Source organism: Coturnix japonica, chromosome 27 (assembly GCF_001577835.2).
Source record: "Coturnix japonica isolate 7356 chromosome 27, Coturnix japonica 2.1, whole genome shotgun sequence".
NCBI lineage: Eukaryota > Metazoa > Chordata > Aves > Galliformes > Phasianidae > Coturnix > Coturnix japonica.
The window spans coordinates 2,108,487-2,130,600 of NC_029542.1; the positions used below are offsets into that span (position 1 = coordinate 2,108,487).

General features: G+C 54.3%; 1 protein-coding gene across 1 annotated transcript; it reads left to right on the forward strand.

Annotated features, from left to right (window-relative positions):
• Positions 1-68: 68 nt before the first annotated feature.
• Positions 69-16,029, forward strand: ACE (angiotensin I converting enzyme). The gene is made up of 25 exons (XM_015885889.2): positions 69-510; positions 3,341-3,508; positions 4,632-4,719; positions 5,150-5,293; positions 5,528-5,719; positions 5,858-5,955; positions 6,217-6,389; positions 6,657-6,880; positions 8,465-8,609; positions 8,890-8,988; positions 9,219-9,341; positions 9,834-10,045; positions 10,423-10,559; positions 10,714-10,872; positions 11,276-11,363; positions 11,566-11,709; positions 11,911-12,102; positions 12,234-12,331; positions 12,460-12,632; positions 12,984-13,207; positions 13,419-13,563; positions 13,763-13,861; positions 14,252-14,374; positions 14,909-15,096; positions 15,363-16,029. The coding sequence occupies exons 1-25, from the start codon at positions 298-300 to the stop codon at positions 15,557-15,559; spliced, it is 3,846 nt and encodes a 1,281-aa protein (XP_015741375.1). The 5' UTR covers positions 69-297; the 3' UTR covers positions 15,560-16,029.
• Positions 16,030-22,114: the final 6,085 nt, after the last annotated feature.

Consider the following 22,114-nt stretch of genomic DNA (forward strand, 5'->3'; position numbering starts at 1 on the left):
CCGAACTCCCAGCCTTCCTCCTGCTTTATTTTCATTCCCACCCTTCCCTCAATTCTTCTCCCTCTTTCCTCCCAACCCCTTCCCCTTCCCTTTGGCACAGCCGGACGCCGAGGGGACTTTGCACCCCAAAGGCAGCTCTGTCACCCCGCTGCGGTGCAGCCCAAGGGCGAGCGCAAAAATGCTCGCTTCTTATCGGCGAAGGGAGGCAGGCACGGTGGGCAGGGTTAGCGCTGGCTTATAAGCAGGCGGCAGCGTTGGGAAGCTCCCTCGCAAGGCTCCTGCACGGATCCCATCACGATGCCCGCGGCTCTGGGGCTGCTGCTGCCGTGGCTCAGCCTGGTGGGTGCCCTGCAGCCTGGGCTGGAACCCCCCCAGTTCGACGCCACCGAAGCTGGGGCCGTTCTCTTTGCCGATGCCTATAACAGAACGGCAGAGATCGTCCTCTTCCGAAGCGTGTCGGCCAGCTGGGAGTACAACACCAACCTGACGACCGCCAACGCTGCCCTGCAGGTGGGTGATGGGATGGGGACATCATGGGGTGGGCGCTGCTGAGTGGGGTCGGCGATCCCCTTCCTCCCCTTCCTCTCCTTCCTCCCTTGTAGGTTCCTTCCTTAGTGTCCCAAGGTGCTGGCACAGTGCTTGGACTCCCAGCCTGAGAATTGAAAGGTTTTCCCCCCAAATTGTCCCTCTGGGGAGACCTCAGCACCACGGTCGTGGCCCCACAGCAGCCTGGGTTTATTTTTAGAGGTGTTTCCCCATTCCCAGCACTTTTCCCTGTCCACCCCTCAACCCCCCCTCCCAGACCAGGGTCAGGTGTCGTGTGTTCCTGTCCCTTCTCCCTCCACGTCCCTGGCACTGTGCCTTGCCAGGGCCCCAAGTGTGAACACACAGCGGGGTGGCACCGGGGCAACATTATTTCATCCCCAGCCCATGGGGACAAAGCTGGCGTTGGGAACATGCTCCAAATGTGGGAAATCTGACATCTGCTCAGCTGGTGCTGGCAGATTCCAGTAGGGAGCAAAGCTGTGGGTTCCTTGCAGGTGTGGAAGGGGTTGGCATGAACCAGGGCTAGGATATGGAGCTGCACAGCTGTGCCTGGCCCCTGCTCTGCTTGGACATTCCTCTAATGCTTGTTGGATGAGGGGAGCTGCCATGGCCACAGCACAGGGACACTGACACAGCATGGGGATATGGGCATGGCATGGGGATAGGGATGTGGCTTGGGGTTATGGACGTGATGGCATGGGGACATAATCATAGCTCTGTATGCAGCTCAGATCTACATGTGCCACCCTATATAGCAAAGTGGACATAGGGTCAGCACAACCCATACGTGACCAACTTGCATTTGGGGACCTGTATGTCACCTTCATGCCCTAAGCACCATCATGCAACCCCAAGCCCAGCCTGTGGGACAGGGACACACACTGTGGGCTGCTTGTCAGTCCATGCAGAGCACAGCAAGGACAGGATGGGAACAAACACTGCCAGGGCTGCTGCCAGCTTGGCAGGACACCCTGTGTGCCCCTGGGGCCTTTTAGGGCGAGCTGATGTGAGGTCTGAATACACACCCAGCTGCTGCCTTTGCAGATGTTGCAGTGGGCCCAGAGACCTCTGGGCACAGTGGGAGCATCCAAGCCACACAAGGCAGTGGGTTTGGAGGCACCTCAGGGGCCTCCCCAGAGCAGCTTGTGCTCTTTCCCATGTTAATAAATACCTGAGGATCACAGCTGTGCATTCACTGTGATGTCAGTGCTTCTTGAGCCAGCCCCACTCCCTTCCCAGCAGCTCCCAGATGGTTTTTGGGATGAGAGGGTAGAGATGGAGAGAACTTTTCTGGCTGCTGTGCCCAAAGTTTTGCCCTCCATGGGAGATGCCCCCAGCAGCTTGCAAAGCAACCAGCACACTCTTTCCCCAGTCCCAATGCAGTGTTAGGAGAGGGAGAGGAGGGGAACCAGCCCCTGACATCAGCTCATCAAAGAGATAGAAAGAACGTATGCTGTGTGACTTGGAGACTGAGCACCAAAGGGTTAACGGGGTGACTCAAAGGTTGAATCTTGGAGAGGGGGGAAATTTGGTGAACCTTGGGCCAGGTAATCCCTGCTCAGGTCTATAGTACAGTGAGGCTGAGCCAGATGTGGGCTCCCCCAGGACCTGGAACCAGAGAAGTGGCCCAGGGGACAAAATGACAGCAGCCCTCAGCCATGCAGAGAGATCCTGGAAGGACCGAGGGGTCTCGGGCAGAGCCGGCAGCCTCAGCTCACTCCACCAGAGCTGTCAGGAGAATTTAGGGCATGATTGGTCTGACCAAACACAGGCGGCTGCTCAAGGAGAAGACAAAACACAGCTGGACTCTGCCTCATGCATCTCCCGGCTCAGAAACAGGGTGCTGGAAGGGATCAGATCTCCCTCATGATCCTCCACACTTTGTGGGGTGACTCCCATGGGTGAAGGGCTCTTGCTGTAGGGTGTCCCTGAGGCTGCCAGTGTGATGTCCCCAGGGAGGCACCAGGATGTCCCAAGGAGGGCTCCTGGGTCTGCTTCAGGCATCTCCCTCCCTACCCCAAGCCACCTCCAGCCCCACTGCACTGCAACTCCCATCCCTGTAACTGCAACTCCCATCCTCCCTAGAGAATGTGGAGATTAAACTAAAACAAACCAGGCTTGTTGGGGCCAGGCTGGAAACGCCACAAGTAACAGCTAATGAGCTCCATAAATCACACTGGGATGGCACAGGGCAGGTGTTCTGCATGTTCTCACTGCCCACTGCCCAGGCTGGGATTCTCCCAAGAAAATCAGTGTTTGCAGGCTGGGTGTGTGGATGCTGCTGCCTGCAATGAGCCTCTTCCCAGAATTGTGGCTGCTGGCTGCAGCTCCAGCTGCTGCTGCCCCACAGCATGGGAAGGGAGGTTGGGGCTGGCAGGGTTGGAGGCTGGAGATGGTGGGAGCCCCAAAACTGAGTGCATCTCCAGAGGGTTTATCACCAAAGGGTACATCTCCAGAGGTTGAAACTCGAGGGGTTGCATCTGCAGGGCAAAGGAGTACTCCACTACCAGGTGAAACCCAAGCTTGGAGATCATAGGACACAGAGCAGGGGTTGCCCACATGGCACGGACACCTCATCCTGGTGTCCCCATCCCACCCAAGCTACATTGCCTCCAAAAGAGACTGAAATGCCACCTCCTTGTCTGCAGCTGTGGATTCAGCTGGAAACTGCTGTCTCTTCTTATAAATGTCACTTGGGGATGTCTCTGTTTGTTCCCACATGTCCTGAGCCCTCTGGCTCGCACAAACCCTCGTGACACTGCATGCAGTGGAACATCTCTCTCTCTCCATGCAGGTCGAGGCATCGCTGGAGGAACAAAACTTCACAGAATTGTGGGGGAAGAAAGCCAAAGAGCTGTATGGCAGCATCTGGAACAATTTCAGTGACCCGCAGCTGAAGAAAATCATCGGCTCCATCCAGACCCTGGGGCCCTCCAACCTGCCCCTGGACAAGAGGCAGCAGGTAGGTAATATTGTTTGTTGGTGAAGCCCTGGAGATGCTTCTATGCTGCTCAGCTCTATGAAAGCCATTTTTCCCTGAGCATCCAGACTCCTCTGATGGCCCTTCATTGTGTTTTGGGGGAATGATGTGAAGTAGGGATGTGATGGAGGGCATATATGGGATCTGTGGTCCCCATCTGGGGCTGCACATGGTTGGTATCAGTCCCTAACATCAGCACAGAGCTACCTGTGAGGAGGAGCCAGAGATTTCCTGCTTACACTGAGGGGCTCTGTGTGTGCCCTGGATACCATCCAACCCGTGCCCATGGCTGGAGGCCAGCTGGCTTGGCTGGCCCTGGGCACAGCCCAGCACTGGGTACATTAGGATGGCCTGAGCCTTCCCCATAGTAGTCCTGAGCTTGCATGGTCTGCAGCTTAAACGCAAGTAAAATGCACCAGGCTGCAATGTCTGTACATCTGTGCTGGCTCTTGGGTTACCTCTCCACTGACACACAGCTCACATAGTGAGCCCACTGATACAATCAATCCTCATAGGAGCAGCATTGGCCCTGGTTCCTTCCTGGAAACCTATCCCTGATAACAGAGAGCATCACATCTCCCCACACATCATCCTCATTTCCCCCTGCTTGCAGCCTCTGCCGTCATCCAGCACCGTCCCCTCCCCTTCAAACACCCTGAGCAGAGGAATGGGGACAGAGAGAGGGACGGAATTTCCTTCCCTGGGAATGAGCTCCCTGGGCACGTTCCAGGAAACCTCCCGTTGCTATTGTTTGCTGTTGTTGAAGTTTGGAGAAATAAATACCCTTCCCTCCTCCTGCTCCTTCTTTAATTTTGTTTTATTTTTTGCCCACTCTGATAAACAGACTGTTCTATCTGATGAAGGGCACTATAAATAGCTGTGCTCCGGGACATGGAGGCTGTACGTGGGTTGTCTGTCCCAAAGAGCCTCTGTACAATGAGTGCAGAAATGACGCTCATCTCCCCCAGAATCGTGTTGTACAAACACACTGGCTCCTCTTCCAGACACATTCATGTGCTCTGGAGGTTGGAAATCTTTGTAAATCCCTTTCTGAGCAGCCTGTTCCCACCCCTTTCCTGCCCCAATGCCTTTTCCCTCCCCACAGTACAACACCATCCTGAGCGACATGGACAAAATATACTCCACAGCCAAGGTGTGCCTTGACAATGGGACCTGCTGGGATCTGGAGCCAGGTAAAGATCATCCCCATCTCCATCCCCTGCCTCCCAGTGAGCACACACAGTGTGCTCTGATCCCCAGATCCTCAGCAGGTCGTGGTTGACAGGGTCCTGGTTCATGGTCCTGGGGTTGTCTTGAGATGAGGAAATATTGGAGGGTCTGGAGCACAAGTCTGGAGGACCATGGCATGGTGGAGATGGGTTGATGGTTGGACTTGATGATCTTAGAGGTCTTTTCCAACCTCATGAGTGGGCACTGTAGGGATGGGCTGGTGGATGGACTTATTGACCTTTGTAGTTCTTTTCCAACCTTAATGGTTCTATGATTCTGTGATGTATTCAACACAATGATGGTGGCACCTCACAGACTTGCTATGGGATGTGCCCTGCTTCTGCCCCTCCTTCCCACTGGGCCCTCATGTCCTGCTTGTCCTCTTTGTCCCAGACATCTCAGACATCATGGCCACCTCCCGCAGCTACAAGAAGCTCCTCTATGCCTGGGAGGGCTGGCACAATGCTGCAGGCAACCCACTGCGTGCCAAGTACCAGGATTTCGTGACACTGAGCAACGAGGCGTATCAGATGGATGGTGAGAGCAGGATGGGGGATATGGGGTGGGCCAGGGGTGGGAATCAGGGCAGTGTGGTGTCCTGCTCTCCCCATCCCAAATGCACAGAGCTTCCACTTCCCCCCTTGCCCAGGTGTTGACACCTTGAGGTAGGAGTAAAATTCCCACTGATGTTCAACAGTCCCAGCTGGTGGGGATAGATGTGGGGTCAGCTCTTTGGGGTTAAAGTCAAGAGTCATCACTGCCTTCCTGCAGGATTCGAGGACACAGGCAGCTACTGGCGCTCCTGGTACGATTCCCCCACCTTTGAGGATGACCTGGAGCATCTCTACAACCAGCTGGAGCCACTCTACCTCAACTTGCATGCTTTTGTCCGAAGAAAGCTCTATGACCGCTATGGCCCCAAATATATTAACTTGAAGGGCCCCATCCCTGCTCACCTCCTCGGTAAGGGCCAGGGGTGCTGGTGGGGCTGGAGAGCTGTAACAGGACTTGGGGGGGGCAGGGCGGGGGTACCAACTATTGCTGTGTTTCACTTCCTCGTGTCCCATCTCTGACTCCACTCCTGCTGTTTTCTGCTTTCAGGCAACATGTGGGCTCAGCAATGGAACAATATCTATGATCTAATGGTCCCCTACCCTAACAAGCCCAACCTGGATGTCACAAGCACCATGGTGAATAAGGTACAGAGCTAGTGGCAACAGATGGGGAAAAAAAAAAGGGGGGGGGAGGCATTGACCATAACATTGAGCCTATGGGGGTGGTTGCCCATATCTGCATGTGGAGCAGCAGAAAAGGCATTTTGGGGGAGGGCCAGGGACACAAAAATGACTCCACTCCCTCTCCAGCAATAGTCAAAGAGGCAGCAGATGAGAAAAGGGCATGATGATGCAGTGGGACCAGTTCTAGTGGCTACATATACACCATCCCACATGTCCCACCAGGGCTGGAATGCCACACACATGTTCCGCGTCTCGGAGGAGTTCTTCACTTCCCTGGGGCTGCTGGAGATGCCACCTGAGTTCTGGGAGAAGTCCATGCTGGAGAAGCCAGCAGATGGCCGGGAAGTGGTGTGTCATGCCTCAGCATGGGACTTCTACAACCGCAAGGACTTCAGGTGTGTGGGTCGTGCAGAACAAGACCCTCCTCAGTCCCCCCTGATGTGATGGTCATCATTTTGGGTACCCCCAACCTGATGTTTCCCTTTATGGGATAAGTTTTCAAGGTATGACACTGCTCTGCTTTCCCTTCCATTGAGTTTATGTTTTCCACATGGAGTTCTGCCATCCTATTGGGGACCCTCAGGGTTTGTTCCCATCAAGAGGTGCATGGGCAGGTCAGGCAGCCCTCACCCATCTCAGGCAATGCTGTTTTCACCCGGCAGGATCAAGCAGTGCACAACAGTGACCATGGAGCAGCTGTTCACAGTGCACCACGAGATGGGCCATGTGCAGTACTACCTGCAGTACAAGGACCAGCCCGTCTCCTTCCGTGGTGGGGCCAACCCTGGCTTCCATGAGGCCATTGGTGATGTCATGTCCCTGTCTGTCTCCACCCCCATCCACCTTCAGAAAATCGGGCTGCTCAGCAATGCTGTTGAGGATGAAGGTATGGCAGCTTCTCTGCAGATCTGGAGGGTTCAAATACTGCCAGTGGCACCAGGAAGGGAGGGGGATGTGCCAGGGTAGGCTGCAGTCTGGCAACACAGCCCAGAGAAGGAAAAGCCCCACACCTTCCACTCATGCTTATTTAGAAGCATAGACCCCTTCTTTTCTCTGAATCCATGCATGGATCCTTTCTTGGCTCCATAGACAGCCCCTTCTTGACTCATGACTACATGGACATTTCCTACTTGTCTCTATGAACAATCCCTTCTTGGCCCATAGAGTCATAGAATGGCCTGGGTTGCAAAGGACCACAGTGCTCATCCAGTTCCAACCCCCTGCTATGTGCAGGGTTGCCAACCACCAGACCAGCCTGGCCTTGAATGCCTGCAGGGATGGGGCATCCACAGCCTCCTTGGGCAACCTGATCCAGTGCGTCACCACCCTCTGAGTCCATTCTTTTCACCACCAAGAGCAGCAGTGATGCTCCCCAGAGCTTGTCCATTCCCTTCCCCAACTGTCCCAAACCTCACAGCAGCATTTCTGTGCTTTATCAGCTTCAGTCTTTCTGGTGTTCCCCTTCCCCTCATCAGGAAGCTCCCAGGAGCCCCTGAGCAGCCCTGCAGAGGTAGCACTGAGCTCTCATGTGCTCCGTCACGAGGACAGTCAGTGGATGACATGTCTGCCTGCCAGGCAGTGCAGCGGAGGAGGACTTGTCACTGCAGGACACTGCCCAGCTTGGCAAGGATCTCCTCCCCGCAGCCACCTCTCAGCCAACATATCAAAGCTGATGGCAGCAGAGGAAACAGTGTTCACAGCCTCCTGCCGCAGGCGGCTGCTTTGCAGAGCAGGGACAGTCCCGGGTCCTCCTGCCTTGTCATTAAATCTGCTTCATGAGGGGGAAGCCATCACAACACAGAAGAGTGCTGGGTCGATGCTGTACAAGCAGTGTGGAGCAGATGGTCCCTGCCTCCAGGCATTGCTGTCTGACTAACGGGTCCTTGGCTGCCACGCCAGTGCTGTGATGGCAGCCAGCAGCCCTTTAGAGAACTGCTGCCAACCCTTCCCAACCCCACAGCTTCAGCTGGCTCTCCAGCTGGTCCTTCTTCAACCTGCCTTTGTAAGGTTTCCCCAGGGAGCAGGGGAAAGCAGATGTCACCACCCGCAGTGCTTCCCATGGAATGGTGGTTACTGTACCAGGTTTGACCCCAGTTCTGGATCCAAACTGTGGCATCTTTTGCTTTGCCATGCCAGCCCTGGGGAGCAAATCCCTTTCAGCCTGAAGACCCTCTAGAATGAATGTGTGCATTAGAGGTATCCTTATCTGAGACATTTTCATACTGAGAGCCAGACTGAGTGCAAAGGAACAATGAGTTTGTCACTTCCAAGTTGTCCCAGGCAGGAGCTGCAGCTAGAAAAACCTCCTGTGTCCCATCCAAGCTTCACTAAAGAGCAAAACTACATGTTGAAATGCTGTTCCAACTGCTCATCCAGCCCTCCTCACCCTGATGGCAACAAAAGGTCTGGTGATCTTAGTGCTGTCCAGACAGGCTCCTTCCCAGCCTCATCTGGACTCTGTTTCCTGCAGAGAGCAACATCAACTACCTGCTGAAGATGGCCTTGGAGAAGATTGCCTTCCTGCCCTTTGGCTACCTCATCGACCAGTGGCGCTGGAATGTGTTCAATGGCCGCACACCCCCAAGTCGATACAACTATGACTGGTGGTACCTGAGGTAGGGCTGGTCACCATGGATGCATGCATGGAGGCTGAGGATGTGAAGGGAGGGGAAAAGTGGCAGAGGAAATGGCTGGGGATGGATGGATGGATGGATGGATGGATGGATGGATGGATGGATGGATGGATGGGTGGATGGGTGGGTTCAGGAATGGGAATTCAGGAAAGTAAACAATGGTGCAGCTCTCTTTAGCACTGCATCTTCCTTTCCTGTTCCCTCCCTTGGTTCATCTGGCTTCCTCTTTCCAGCTTGTATTCTTATTCTCTGTTGTCCACAGAACCAAATACCAGGGTATTTGTCCTCCAGTTTCAAGGAATGAAAGCAACTTTGATCCCGGAGCGAAGTACCACATCCCTGGGAACACCCCTTACATCAGGTAGAGAAGGTGCTGGGAAGGGGATGGGGGTTTGTGAGAGGTGCAGGGATCCCAACTCTTCAGATAGAGACTGGGATGTGTTGGTTCTGCTCAATACACAGAGACCATCCAATGCTTGGGACCAAAAAATGATGGGGAGCAGACGTGTGGCAAGGTGCCTTCAGCCATGCCCTGGGACACATCTGCTTCCCTTTGTCCCCATTGCTCACCTTCACGGGCTTCCTTGGCAGGTACTTTGCGAGTTTCATCCTCCAGTTCCAGTTTCACAAGGCGCTGTGCCAGGCGGCCAACCACACCGGTCCCCTGCACACCTGTGACATCTACATGTCCAAAGAGGCTGGAGCCAAACTCAGGTGGGGACAGAGGAGGGTCGGGACAATCGCCACGGGCAGATGTGTGCGTGGAAGCTGATGGTGTGCAAGGAAGAAAGGAAGGAAAGAAGAAAGGAAGGAAGGAAGGAAAAAGTGGCCATGGAGATGGCTGGAGAAATAGCTTTGCAGATGGATGGATGGATAGATGGAAATTCATGGAAGCACTGGGGTGGGGTGAGTGGTCCTCACCAGAGTCCTGCTATTATCCCCGTCACTAGCTCCACCCAGACAAGAGGTCACTCAAGCATGTTTGGTTCCCATTGACGTATTGGGTGTTAATGAATGCATGAGAATGTGAGGGAGAGTTTTCAATCCCCAAGCACAGGATAGCTGGGGGGCTTCAGTGGCAGTTCTCCAGGTCTGTGTCCCTCTCAGGAACAGTATAAGCCCTTGTGGTATTGAGATTCCATCACTGCTTTTCTCCCATCCATGCCCTAGTCTCATGCCAACTCTTACTGTCCCACTCCATTGCAGGGAGGTGTTGAAGGCTGGGTCTTCCAAGTCATGGCAGGAAATCCTGTTCAACCTCACTGGCACGGATAAGATGGATGCTGGGGCACTCCTGGAGTATTTCAGCCCTGTCACCACCTGGTTGCAGGAGCAGAACAACAAGACCAACGAGGTGTTGGGCTGGCCTGAGTTTGACTGGCGTCCCCCTGTCCCTGAAGGCTATCCTGAAGGCATTGGTAAGGCTAGTATTGGGAGATGCCAAAGGAAATCACTAAACCCTAGGCAAGACAAGGAGGTTTCTGCTGCAGATATGTGAGGGCTCCATGCCAGGAAAAAGAGAAATACTCAGCCTAAGGGTGTTGTTTCCTGGGTGGTTTCATCTTCCATTGAAACAGGTGCCATTTGCCTGCCCAAGTGGGTCTAGAGTGTGTAGCTTGTCCTGATATCCCACCCCCTGTCCTATGGGACGTTCCCATCTTCAGGCTGCTCCCAGGTTGTGGCATCCTTCAGTAGACCTGCAGCTGTGGGAAAAGTTCAAGCGTGGTTTGTCCATGGAAAGATGCTCTTCTGAACAGGACTCCCTCTCTCTTCCCTCGTTTATGTCTTCCTCTAGATAAAATAGTAGATGAAGCACAAGCTAAAGAGTTCTTAGCCGAGTACAACAGCACGGCTGAGGCGGTGTGGAATGCTTACACTGAGGCATCTTGGGCCTACAACACCAATATCACTGACCACAACAAGGAAGTCATGGTATGGAAACAACTCTGGGATTGTATGGGGAAGAACATGTGGGAAGCCATGGGGATGCTGGCAGTTGTGGTATAGCAGGTGGTGCTTCTGTTGATGGCCTGTCTCAGGGATCTCTCTCAGGTAACTTCTCTCCTGTCTCCTCTTGTTTTTACAGCTGGAGAAGAACTTGGCCATGTCCAAGCACACTATTGAGTATGGCATGAGAGCCAGGCAGTTCGACTCCTCGGACTTCCAGGATGAAACTGTCACCCGCATCCTCAATAAGCTGAGTGTCCTTGAGAGGGCAGCCCTGCCAGAGGATGAGCTGAAGGAGGTGAGCTGCAAGGGGACAGAGCAGGGCTGGGTGTCCTTTGCCACTATAAGATACAGGCTTCTCCCAGCTTATAGCAAATGACACTGGGCAGCTGACTCTGCCCCTGCAGCTGTTAAGTGATGGTTTGGGACCTTCTACACAAAGGAGGGGTCATTGCCTCCAGAGTTTCCCACCAAAGTATTGTCAATCTCATCCTGCTGTGGGGTCCAGCTGCTTAGATGACAACAACACCTTGTGTGCTGGCCCAACATGTTCCATTTTGACTCAACTTTGCCTCCTTCTGGGCTCACACAACCTTCCAGGACGGTGTGGAAGGGGGCAGAGGGAAACACCCAGGGGCTGTGTTGTTCCCCAAGAGCAAGAGCAATGATAAGCAGCTCACACAATGTGATCTCCTTTGCAGTACAACACCCTCCTCTCAGATATGGAGACCACATACAGCGTAGCCAAGGTCTGCAGGGAGAACAACGTCTGCCACCCCTTGGATCCTGGTAAGAGCTGGCAGGGAGTTCAGTGGTTCTTCTGCAGCAGCCTTAGGAAGGAGGGATTCTTCACAGGGGCACAGAGAAGGGTCATCAAGGGGCTCTTCAACCCTCTCTATGACATCCCCTGAGCAGTATATAGGGTCTAGCGTCATTGCAGCAGGCCAACCCACCCAACACCCTCAGGCTGACATCATTGCTCTCTCTTCAGACCTCACGGACATCCTGGCTACCTCACGGGACTATAAGGAGCTCCTCTTTGCCTGGAAGGGCTGGCGGGATGCTTCTGGGGCGAAAATCAAGGACAAATACAAGCGATACGTGGAACTGAGCAACAAGGCAGCAGTGCTCAATGGTCAGTGTTCTGCTCCTTCAGACACCCACCATGACCTTGGAACCCTGTGAGCAGGGAATTGAGCTGATCATCCAGATCAGAGCCAACATCTTGTGGGCACAGAGATCCATTTCTCATTGGGTCCACTTCTCATGGGGAAACCTGGGACCCAAGGCTTGCCCAAGAAGGGAATTGACAGCTTCTGCTCTTGCCCTACTACAGGATACACAGACAATGGGGCTTACTGGAGATCCCTGTATGAGACACCCACCTTTGAGGAAGATCTAGAGAGGCTGTACCTGCAGCTGCAGCCCCTGTACCTCAACCTGCATGCCTACGTACGTCGTGCCCTGTACAACAAATATGGAGCAGAGCACATAAACCTGAAGGGTCCCATTCCTGCTCACTTGCTGGGTAAGGGCTTTGCTCAGCAGAGCTGTGTCTCCCAGCAGGAAGAGATTGCTACTAGCCCAATCCTGTGCACAAGCTGAAAGTAACTGGTTGCCTTTTCTTTCCTCTCCATGTCTCCCTCCTGCACTTCCCAGGCAACATGTGGGCCCAGTCATGGTCCAACATCTTCGACCTGGTGATGCCCTTCCCAGATGCCACCAAGGTGGATGCCACCCCAGCCATGAAACAACAGGTCAGTGCTTTCACAGCACTGTCTACAGACCTCCCCTCCCAGAAAGACAAGATTGTCCCCAACCTCCCTCCAGCAACCCCAGGAATCTCCACTGCCCTTCAACAAACCCTCTGTCTGCTTCTCCCCAGGGCTGGACACCCAAGAGGATGTTTGAGGAGTCAGATCGCTTCTTTACCTCCCTGGGCCTCATCCCCATGCCGCAGGAGTTCTGGGACAAGTCCATGATTGAGAAGCCAGCGGATGGGCGGGAGGTGGTGTGCCATGCCTCAGCCTGGGACTTCTACAACCGCAAGGACTTCAGGTAGGGTGAGGGCACACTGCCCCACTGGTAACCAAGATGTTGGCATTGCTGGTAGGAGCTCCTACGGCAGATGAAGGGCAATCCAAACCTACCCTGACTTGCCCTAATGGGTGAAAAAGGCAATGAATACCAGCAGGAATGGGCAGGGGCAGCAGGAAAGGCAGGAAGATGGCCAGAGATCAACTCTATGGAGCAAGACTTGTCCAGGCTGGCATCAGACCTGGGGATGGAAGGGGTACACGCAAAGAGACCAAAGAGAAAATTAGCTGAATGGGGTATAGTCTTTCCTGAAGACTTTCACCCTTTAACACTGCCCTCTGTCCCCTTCCCATCCCACTTGTCCTTATCCAGGATCAAGCAGTGCACCGTGGTGAACATGGATGATCTAATCACAGTGCACCATGAGATGGGCCACGTGCAGTACTTCCTGCAGTACATGGACCAGCCCATCTCATTCCGTGATGGAGCCAACCCTGGCTTCCACGAGGCCATTGGGGATGTCATGGCATTGTCTGTCTCTACCCCAAAACACCTGCACAGCATCAACCTGCTGGACCAAGTGACAGAAAATGAAGGTGAGCTGACATGGGAACACCACGCAGCACAGTGCTTGGGGAGGCAGCTGGAAATGCAGAGGAAGAATGTACCAGGGACATGCATGATGTCTGAGTATCAATAGAAGGGGCAAGATCCAACAGGGACACTATGCAGTTGGGTGGAACGACTCATACAGGGTGGAGAGGTGGCTGCAGTACTGCCTTGTTCACATCTTCCCACTCTGGGCAGAAAGTGACATCAACTACCTGATGAGCATCGCCCTGGACAAAATCGCCTTCCTGCCCTTTGGATACCTCATGGACCAGTGGCGTTGGAAGGTGTTTGATGGGCGGATCAAGGAGGATGAGTACAACCAGCAGTGGTGGAACCTCAGGTATGTTCACATTCAGACCTCTCTTTGGTGCTTGGTCATCATTTCTCTTTGTGTTTTCTCCATGTGGCCCAGTTGGCTGCAATGGGGACATGATGGGATACGTAATCCCTCATCCTGTCCTCACATCCTTCCATAACCCCTCCCAGTCAAGCCCACCTTCTCCTCCCCAGACTGCACTAATTCTCCCTCTCTGGCCCAGGCTGAAGTACCAGGGCTTATGCCCACCAGTACTAAGGTCTGAAGATGACTTCGACCCTGGGGCAAAGTTTCACATCCCTGCCAACGTCCCCTACATCAGGTGAGCAAGCAGAGCTTGGTCAGGGCAGCACCTCTTGAATAAATGAGCCCATGCACAAACATGGACATCCAGTTCAGGTGCAGCAATGCCACCTTGTTTCATGGCTGGTGGGATTCCTGGTGGTGCCCATCCTGACTGAGCGTCAGAGGGGAAGGCTGGATTTGGGAGCTCTCCAACAAGCATGGGCTCATCCCTCTGAGCAGCCATAAGCTCATGTTAAAAGGAAAAGCAGCATCACCAGATTGGGCCAAATTGATGCAGATGGAGCTTCAAAGCCAATGATGCTTCTGATGCTTCTCCAAGTTGAGATTCTGCAGTGAGGGGAGGAGGGGAGGACATTCAGCTCCCTTCACAGCCACTAGCAGGATCTGTCCCCATGTAACCCTCCAGGTACTTTGTCAGCTTTGTGATCCAGTTCCAGTTCCACCAGGCACTCTGCAAAGCAGCTGGGCACACGGGACCCCTGCACACATGTGACATCTATCAGTCCAAGGAGGCTGGGAAGCTCCTGGGGTAGGTCTACGGGCAGGGCAGAGGCTTTATGTCCAAATACCTTAAAGTCAGGCCGTGGCTCAGGAAGCCAGGAGGTAATGCAGCCTGGTGTCCCTTCCCTTCCTTGTTCCAGCCAAGTCCCTGTCCATGGGCTGTGGGCAGGGAGACCCTTGGCTGGGCGCTGCAGCTGTGATTGCAAAAGCAGCCACTAGATGGTAGCTGGGACCCTGGCAGAGGGAAGGCTCCTTCCTCCTCCTCTTCCTCCCCCGCAGCCCCCTGTTCCTTAGGGAAAACAGCCCCCTCACTTCAAGGAAAGTGCCTGCAAAATTAACCCCTTCAACCCATAAAGTGAATTGCATCAGGCTGAATTCACTGGGGGGTGGGGGGTTGCCTCAACATCCTACATGAAAACTTCTCTCCATGCTCTGTGCTCACAGCCCTGTGGGTGTCAGAAGGCACAGACTGTGTCCCAGGGCTGATGACACCAAGAATCCCAAGCCCTGAGATAGGTGAGGGCCACAAGGAACCCACTGGACCCAATTTCTCCCCCGACAGAGATGCCATGAAGCTGGGTTTCAGCAAGCCGTGGCCTGAAGCCATGCAGCTCATCACTGGGCAGCCCAACATGTCAGCAGAAGCCCTGATGAGCTACTTTGAGCCCCTTATGACATGGCTGGTGAAGGAGAACACAAAGAACGGCGAGGTGCTGGGTTGGCCCGAGTACAGCTGGACTCCTTACGCAGGTACAGGTGGGAATGGGCTGGACATGGTCCACAGTGGGGGCAGATTTTGGTCCTCACCGTGGTGGGGATGCGGTTCATGGTAGACATGGAGCTGCTTGACCACCCCAAAAAACACAGGGGGTTTGGATGCCTCTCATTGATTTCCCAGCAAGCTGAGTCTCACAAGCAGACAAGTCACCCAAGAGCCCAACCAAGGGAGGGCAGGTGACCCACTGCACCCAGCCCAGAGCCACCAGCACCAACCACATCCCTCCTTTGTTTTCCAGCCACCGGATTCCAAGCTGCCACCGACAAAACTGATTTTCTGGGCATGTCAGTGGGCACCAAACAAGCCACCGCAGGCGCCTGGGTATTGCTTGCACTGGCACTTGTCTTCCTGATCATCTCCATCTTCTTGGGTGTCAAGTTGTGCTCATCAAGGAGAAAGGCCTTCAAATCCAGCTCAGAAATGGAACTGAAATAAGGCAACCACAGACGGGGGAGCGCAGACAGGGTGTGAGGGTGGGCGACTCAGGCAGCTGGTGGCAATGCTGAGGGCACTTCTGCCCACGAAGCCATGGGTTTCCACAGCCCAGGACTCCTCTCTCCAATCAGGTTGGACTTGTTTTTTTTCCACTATGCAAGAGCCAAAGCAGAAAAGAACTATTTATTTGCCAACGTCTGCATAAAAGGAAGAGAAATACAGGCACCGGCAGGCACGGAGCCATCAGGGACTGCTCCTGTGCCCAGGGGGGACTGAATCCAGCATGGGCCCCCACCACCCATCTCCAGCCCCTGTGCCAGGATGGGCAAAGCCACGGGGGCTTCAAGTGACAGAGGGCAGGCTTGGGAAGGACAGAACGTGCTTCTGATCTCTGCCCATCCCTAGTTTGCCCACTGCTGGGCTGTTCATTTGCATGGATGAGAAATAAACCCATGTCTTGTTACCCTCAGTGCAGCAGCTCTGCTCTTTATCAGGGGTGGGGTATCTCAATGGGATGCTCCAGCACTGAATGATGTGTACTTACGTAAGAGCATGGGGAGGGGGGGATTGGGGGCTCTGAGGTCAGCGATCGCTGCCTGCTCTCCAGCTCTGATTATCTTGGGATCAGCAGTGCTTGAGGCTTTTTTTTTTCACCCCCATCTTTCTTCTGCTTCTGTAAATAAAACTTCGTATTTGTTCTGCAGTGATTAGGTGCAAAACTAATCCCAGGCCAGGGATTATTGCAGCCTTAAAGAGCTGCGGTCTGCTGCAGCCCCGAGCAGGAGGGGAAATAAGGGGATGCAGGATGGATCCTGCTGTCCCTCCCATTGCATTGCCTCCACTCTCAGCCACGTCTTACATCAGGAAACTGAGTCCCCAGAGGCACCCAAGAGGAGCAGAAGGCAGATGTCTGCCCACCCATGCTCAGGTTTGTTGTTGCTTGCTTCCAACCCTCCTCCATCCATGCACAGGACACCCACAGGGAGGGACCACCACCAGTTTCTTCCCTTCTCACCACATTCCCTGGGCTGGGAAACAGCTGCCCCAAACACCCACCCCAAAGCAGCTGCCCTGTTTCCCAGCACACTGATCACTGTCCTTACCCCAATCCCAGCCACACGCTGCTCACAGAACAAAGACCTTGTATCACGTCCCATTGCAAGGTGAGAGCTGGTGTGAAGCCAAGCTTGTTTCCAGCCCCATAGGGCAGGCTGGTGCAGGTGTGCTCCATCAAGCTCAGCTCATTGCTGGCAATTCTGAGCCCCATGGCTCACTTCTGTACAATTAATGAAGGAATGAGGTCTCCAAGGTCAACAAGGTCCTGCCAGCATCATAAGAATTGCTTTGTGGAAAGAAAAAGAGCCACACTGAACACTCATTCAGGGACTGCAATACAAGCTCAGCCCCAACCCAACATCAGAGGATCCACAAGGAGCTGAATGTCCTGGAAGAGGACGTTGGATAATGCCACAGTGGTGGGTGATGGGTGCACTGAGCTGTGGTCTCCTAGAGGAGCACACCACGTTACCTTCAACACAGGTTTAGCCACTCAGTAGGACAGAACACCAAGCTGCTCCATCCCAACTCAAGGCAAAGTTTCCAACCTGAGCTTAAACTGAATGGTTGAGACGTGGGTGGGGGAGCAGGTGAAGTTTTCAGAGCAATGAATAACTGGTGATGCCCTCAGGGCTCTGGTAACCCATCACCAATGTTCTACAAGATACCTTTAAAATGAGGATGATTTCCCTTCCCCATTGTGATAACATCTGGAGAGATTTTGCTGCCTTCTGGCTCCTGCATCATGCTTCCTGCTGGAATTAGGAGGCTTGGCAAAACTGCTCCCTAGGAAATAAAAACAAATAGAAAGGAGTGGGGAAAAAGAGGAGATTCCCTCTCAGTTCACATTGCTCCCTTAAGGGGATCTCAGAAAGCATCACTCCACACTGGCAGGGGCTGTGCACAAAGCTCACAGAGGGAAAATCTGCCTTAAAACCCTACAAATTAAAAGCAAGAATCACGCTGGTTTCCCTTTTCCATCTCAGGGACCCTTTGGGCACAGCAAAAAAAAGCATTTTCCAATGTTTCTGTGCTCATTATCCACACTCAGCGTGCTGCAGGATGGTGGCTGCTGGGGGGGACCCCACATCCCTGATGCTGGCGGGGGCCCAGCCAGGCCAGGTCTATTCTTAGCTGGTGGGTGGCCGGGCAGGGCGTGCAGGGCTGCGTTCCTCACATTCCCCTTCCCCGGGGACAAGGAGCGCCTGGAAACATGCAGCAGCAGCTTGGCAGCACCCTGCACCCAGGGGCCAGCAGCAGGGGCCACCCCGGGTAGGGGGTGTCAATAGGGGTATATGGCACAGGGCTAGGGTCACCGGGCCCCCTATTCCAGAACCCTCATACTCCCCATGTCCCCTCCATCAGCCCCTGGGCAGAGACAGGTTGCTTCACCCAGGGTAGTCCCTATGAATGTTCCCCCAGCTCTGAGCTGCTGCTTTCTGTCCTTGTCCCCCCTGGGCCATGGCAGTGCCACTCCTGTTTCCTTGGGGTGTCCCAGAAATGGGACCCCAAGAAGTCACCTCATCCTCACACCCACCATTCATTGCACATGGGACAAAGGGGACCAGCCCCAATCCTACTTGGGCCAATAATTTCCCCTCCGAGCAGAGAAGGAATTTCCATGAACTAGAGGTGATGACAGTGTGTCACCAAGCCCAAGTGTTCAGCTCTTCTCTCCCTCAGCCAAGGAGGATTCCAGCCAAGCAGACTCACTGCAGACACCAGCAGTCACCTCCTGGCAGCCTTGACATGTGGCCACATCCTGCCTTTACCTGCACATCCCTGCAGCACTGCCTTGAGTTATTGCAGCCTGCTGCTCACCCCATCCATCCTTCTGCTCCCCACATCCACCCTCCTGCTGACCCCATCCATCCTCCTGTTAACCTCATCCATCCTCCTACTCACCCTATCCATCCTCTGCTCGCTCCATCCATCCTCCCAATCCCAAGAACAAGGGAAGAGCCATGATCCTGCCCTGTGCCCCAGTTTCTCCCTCTGTGCAGAGTGCACAAGCAGAATGGGGGGTGAACTGAGCATGTCACATCCTGGAGATGAGCTGCCACAGCTTTTTCTGCTGCTTCTATGTGAGAACTGGCCTCTGCTGGGGAACAGCCCCCATGACCTGGCTTAATGTCACCAAGTCCTTCCCAGGTTTCCAAATGGGCCTCCCCCTCCCCTGTCCATCCCTGGAGCATCTCCCAACAGCCAAGGGCACAAACACTACCAGGCAGGCAGGATGCTTGTGCCTATTCAGAGACAGCTCTGCTGGCTGCCAGCAGTCCTATCTTTCTGTCCTCAGCCTCACTCTCTGGCTGTGTTTGCAGCCCAGCTCTAATTACAGCAATGTGGAGGAACACCAGCTCACAGTTGGCAAACATTTCTCCCGGCAGGCGTCAGCCAGCAGCTGCAGTGTTGGGATTTGGGTGGTTGCCCATCCTCACCAAGCCCTGTGTCCCCATCCTGCCACTCCATACCCAATCCCATTCCCTCAACCCACTGCCTGCCCTGTGACTGCAGGTGTGTTGTACCTCCCTGCACAGTGCAAATATTTTATTTCCTGGTGTTATCCTACACAGTCCTTCAGCTCGCTGCCTGCCGGGCAAACCAAACATGCCCTGATTGAACCCAGACTCTGCAGGAACAGATGGTTTGATGGGGTTTGCTGGTGCAGGACCAGGAGGGGAGGGCACCCAGCACCTGGTCATCCCAGGAAATAGGGAAGTTTTCCATTGATTGCTTGGGGTGTGGGAAGGAAGGAAAGAAGGGGAAAGGAGTGAAACCTCAAAAATGATGTCTGAGGAGGAGGAAAGAACTGAGCAAAGGAGGAGGAGGAGAAGAGCAGAGCAGGGAGAGAGGATTAATGCTCAGTTGAATTAGAGGGAGCCCTTCAGCTGTCTTGAACAGCAGGATAATTTGCCCAGAGACCCCAGTTCTTCCTATTTGGGATAGAATGTAAGCTCAGGATTAACTGCAAACATATGTTTAAGTCCCAGAGAAGCCCAGGGAATTGAAAGAAGCCTGGGCATAAAGCACTCCTGAGGGCATAGGCTCACTGCCTCGTGGATGAACTGGTTTTGCTGGGATGATATGGGAGACTGGGAGAGCCATGGGGGCAATGGGAGAATGATGGGAGCAGTGGGAGAACCAGTGGAGATTAGAGAGCCATGGGGTCACTTGAAAAGTCACAGGGGCAATGGAAGAGCCATGAGTGCAGTGGGAGAGCCAGTGGGGGACTCTTAAAGCCAATAGGGAGCTGGTAGAGCCATGGGAGCACTGGAAGAGACAATGGGTGATTGGGATACCCATTAGTGCACTGGGAGAGACACTGTGGGCAGTGGGAGAGCCAGTGGGGGATTGGGAGAGCTATGGGGGGCACTAGGAGAGCCATGGGGGCACTGAGAGGTTCCTGGAGCTCAGTCAAAAATAACCTGAGAGAATGACAGGATGCATCTCCAGCTGCAAGGGCTGCATGGGGAAGAGGTTCAGTAGAAAGCTTTTCCAACAGATGAGATCTCCTGATCAGATGAGATCAGGCCAGAGAAATGAGGACCTGAAGAGGCTCCACCTGACATGGCCAGAGGGAAACAAAGCTTCCCAGGCTGTACCATAGACCCCAGTCTGGTGGAGGGGCTGGGGGCCTTTCCTGTGCTCCCTCCCATGCCCAAATCCCACCCCTGGTGCCCCCAATCTCCCCTGTGTGCACTTGCTCACCTCTGGGGAGGGCTGGGAGCCGACACGTGCCCACATCATTGGGCACATCCACATCCACGTGATGTGTCCACAAACAGTCCGGGCTGATTTATGGGATGAGAGGAGGGCAGGAGGCCAACCTTAAATCCTGACTACCCAGTGATTAATAATCAGAATTATGATCATATTAGCCATAAAAATAATAGTTTTCTTTCCCTTGCAGAACCGGTCACCCAGGAATCTCTGAGCAGTTTCATAAGGCTGAGTGACCGACGTCCCTATTTTCTAGTGAGGAAATTGCAGCGCAGAGCTGTCTCCCTCGAGTCACCCAGTATATCAACAAGAAAACAGAGGAGGCAGGAGCCTGGACTCTGTGTCCCTCTCCCTCCCCCATGCTATTAAGCTGCATCTCTGTAATATAGAGCAAAATATCCTCCACGACTCGCAGTAAATCATGGCAGAGGCAGTGTGCAGAGTGGATGGGGGGGAAGATAATGGGTTTTTCACCCTCTTCAACAATGGAATAAGTTTTTCTCTGCTGGGGGAAGGCTGGCTTCTATGACAGGCAGAGATAAAAGCAGCAGCAGTGCTCTGAAACGGGCTTTCAGGGCTCCTGGCTGTGCCCACCTGCTCTCATTGCTGGCCAAGGGACAAGAGGCAGCTCAGGTGGGCACTGCTGTGGGTCAAGTGCCCCATGGCAGCCACCCAGTCCCTGTGAGTATTCCTGAGGTGCTCTGGAATATTAATTGAAAATCCCAGCAAAATACTCCTGCTGATGATAATGGACCATAATCCTCTTAGACCAATTTCATGCCTGAAAAATTGTGCATAGCAAAATAATAATAAAAAGCCCCTCAGTGGACACTGTCCTTAGTAATGGGCCCAGGGGAAGAGGGCTGGCCAGGGGGGATTGCTCAGGAAGGGAAGGGAGGTGGTCCTCTTGGCCTTCTTTACATATAGAGAGATGGGCAGAAGTGCTGAGATCGGGGATCCGTCTGAACATCAGCTCTGGTAGGGCAGCGTTGGTCCCTGTGTCCCATCTGGGTCCTCACTGGGACCCCACAGAGCTCATGGGGCTGGATGACCTGGGGCCCAAGTGTAGCCCCTGGATCGCTCACATCCCACGGATCCCCAGTGTCACTCGTGTCACCTACAGACCTTCTGTACCCACAGAGCCTCCTACCGGGCCAGGTTCCTCCCGGTCCGAGTGTCCCCGTCCCAGTACTGCGAACCCCCCCGGTCCTTTCGGACCTTCAGCACCGCAGGAGTGGACAGCGCCGGACGCGTGGCCCCGCCCGGAGTCCAGCGCCCCCCCCCCCACCTCCCCCTAACCTCTCCTACCCCCGGTACCCCCCAGTGAACGCCCGGGAACCCCCTGCAGACCCCCGACACTTCTTTCCTTACACCCCCGGCCCCACATTCACCTCCAAGCCCCTGCAGCCCTGTACCCCAGCCCCCCACTCCCAACGTCCTCCCCCCTGCTTCTTGCACCCCTGCATCCCTGCATCTCTTTCTCTGCCCTCGCACTCCTCCCCGCACCTCCCCCGGACCTTGGTACGACCTGCACACCTCCCTCCACCCCCAACACTCCGGAGACCACCCCCACTGCCCCCTGTACCCCAAGAACCCCACTTCCAGCATCACGAGGATCTCAACTCCAACACCCCAAGGACCCACTTCCATCGCCCTTAGAACACAAGAATCCCACCAACATCATCTCCAATACCCTAAGAAATTCACCCTCATCATCTCCAGCACCCCAATAACCCTACCCCTGTCAGCCTCAGAACCCCCAAGCCCATCATCTTC

Bases quoted from the DNA above. Each gene is read 5' to 3' on its own strand.
- ACE (XM_015885889.2), top strand. From the start codon at position 298: ATGCCCGCGGCTCTGGGGCTGCTGCTGCCGTGGCTCAGCCTGGTGGGT. The intron at 12,332-12,459 runs GTCAGTGCTTTC...GCTTCTCCCCAG, and splicing joins CCCCAGCCATGAAACAACAG to GGCTGGACACCCAAGAGGAT. The intron at 15,097-15,362 runs GTACAGGTGGGA...TTTGTTTTCCAG, and splicing joins CAGCTGGACTCCTTACGCAG to CCACCGGATTCCAAGCTGCC.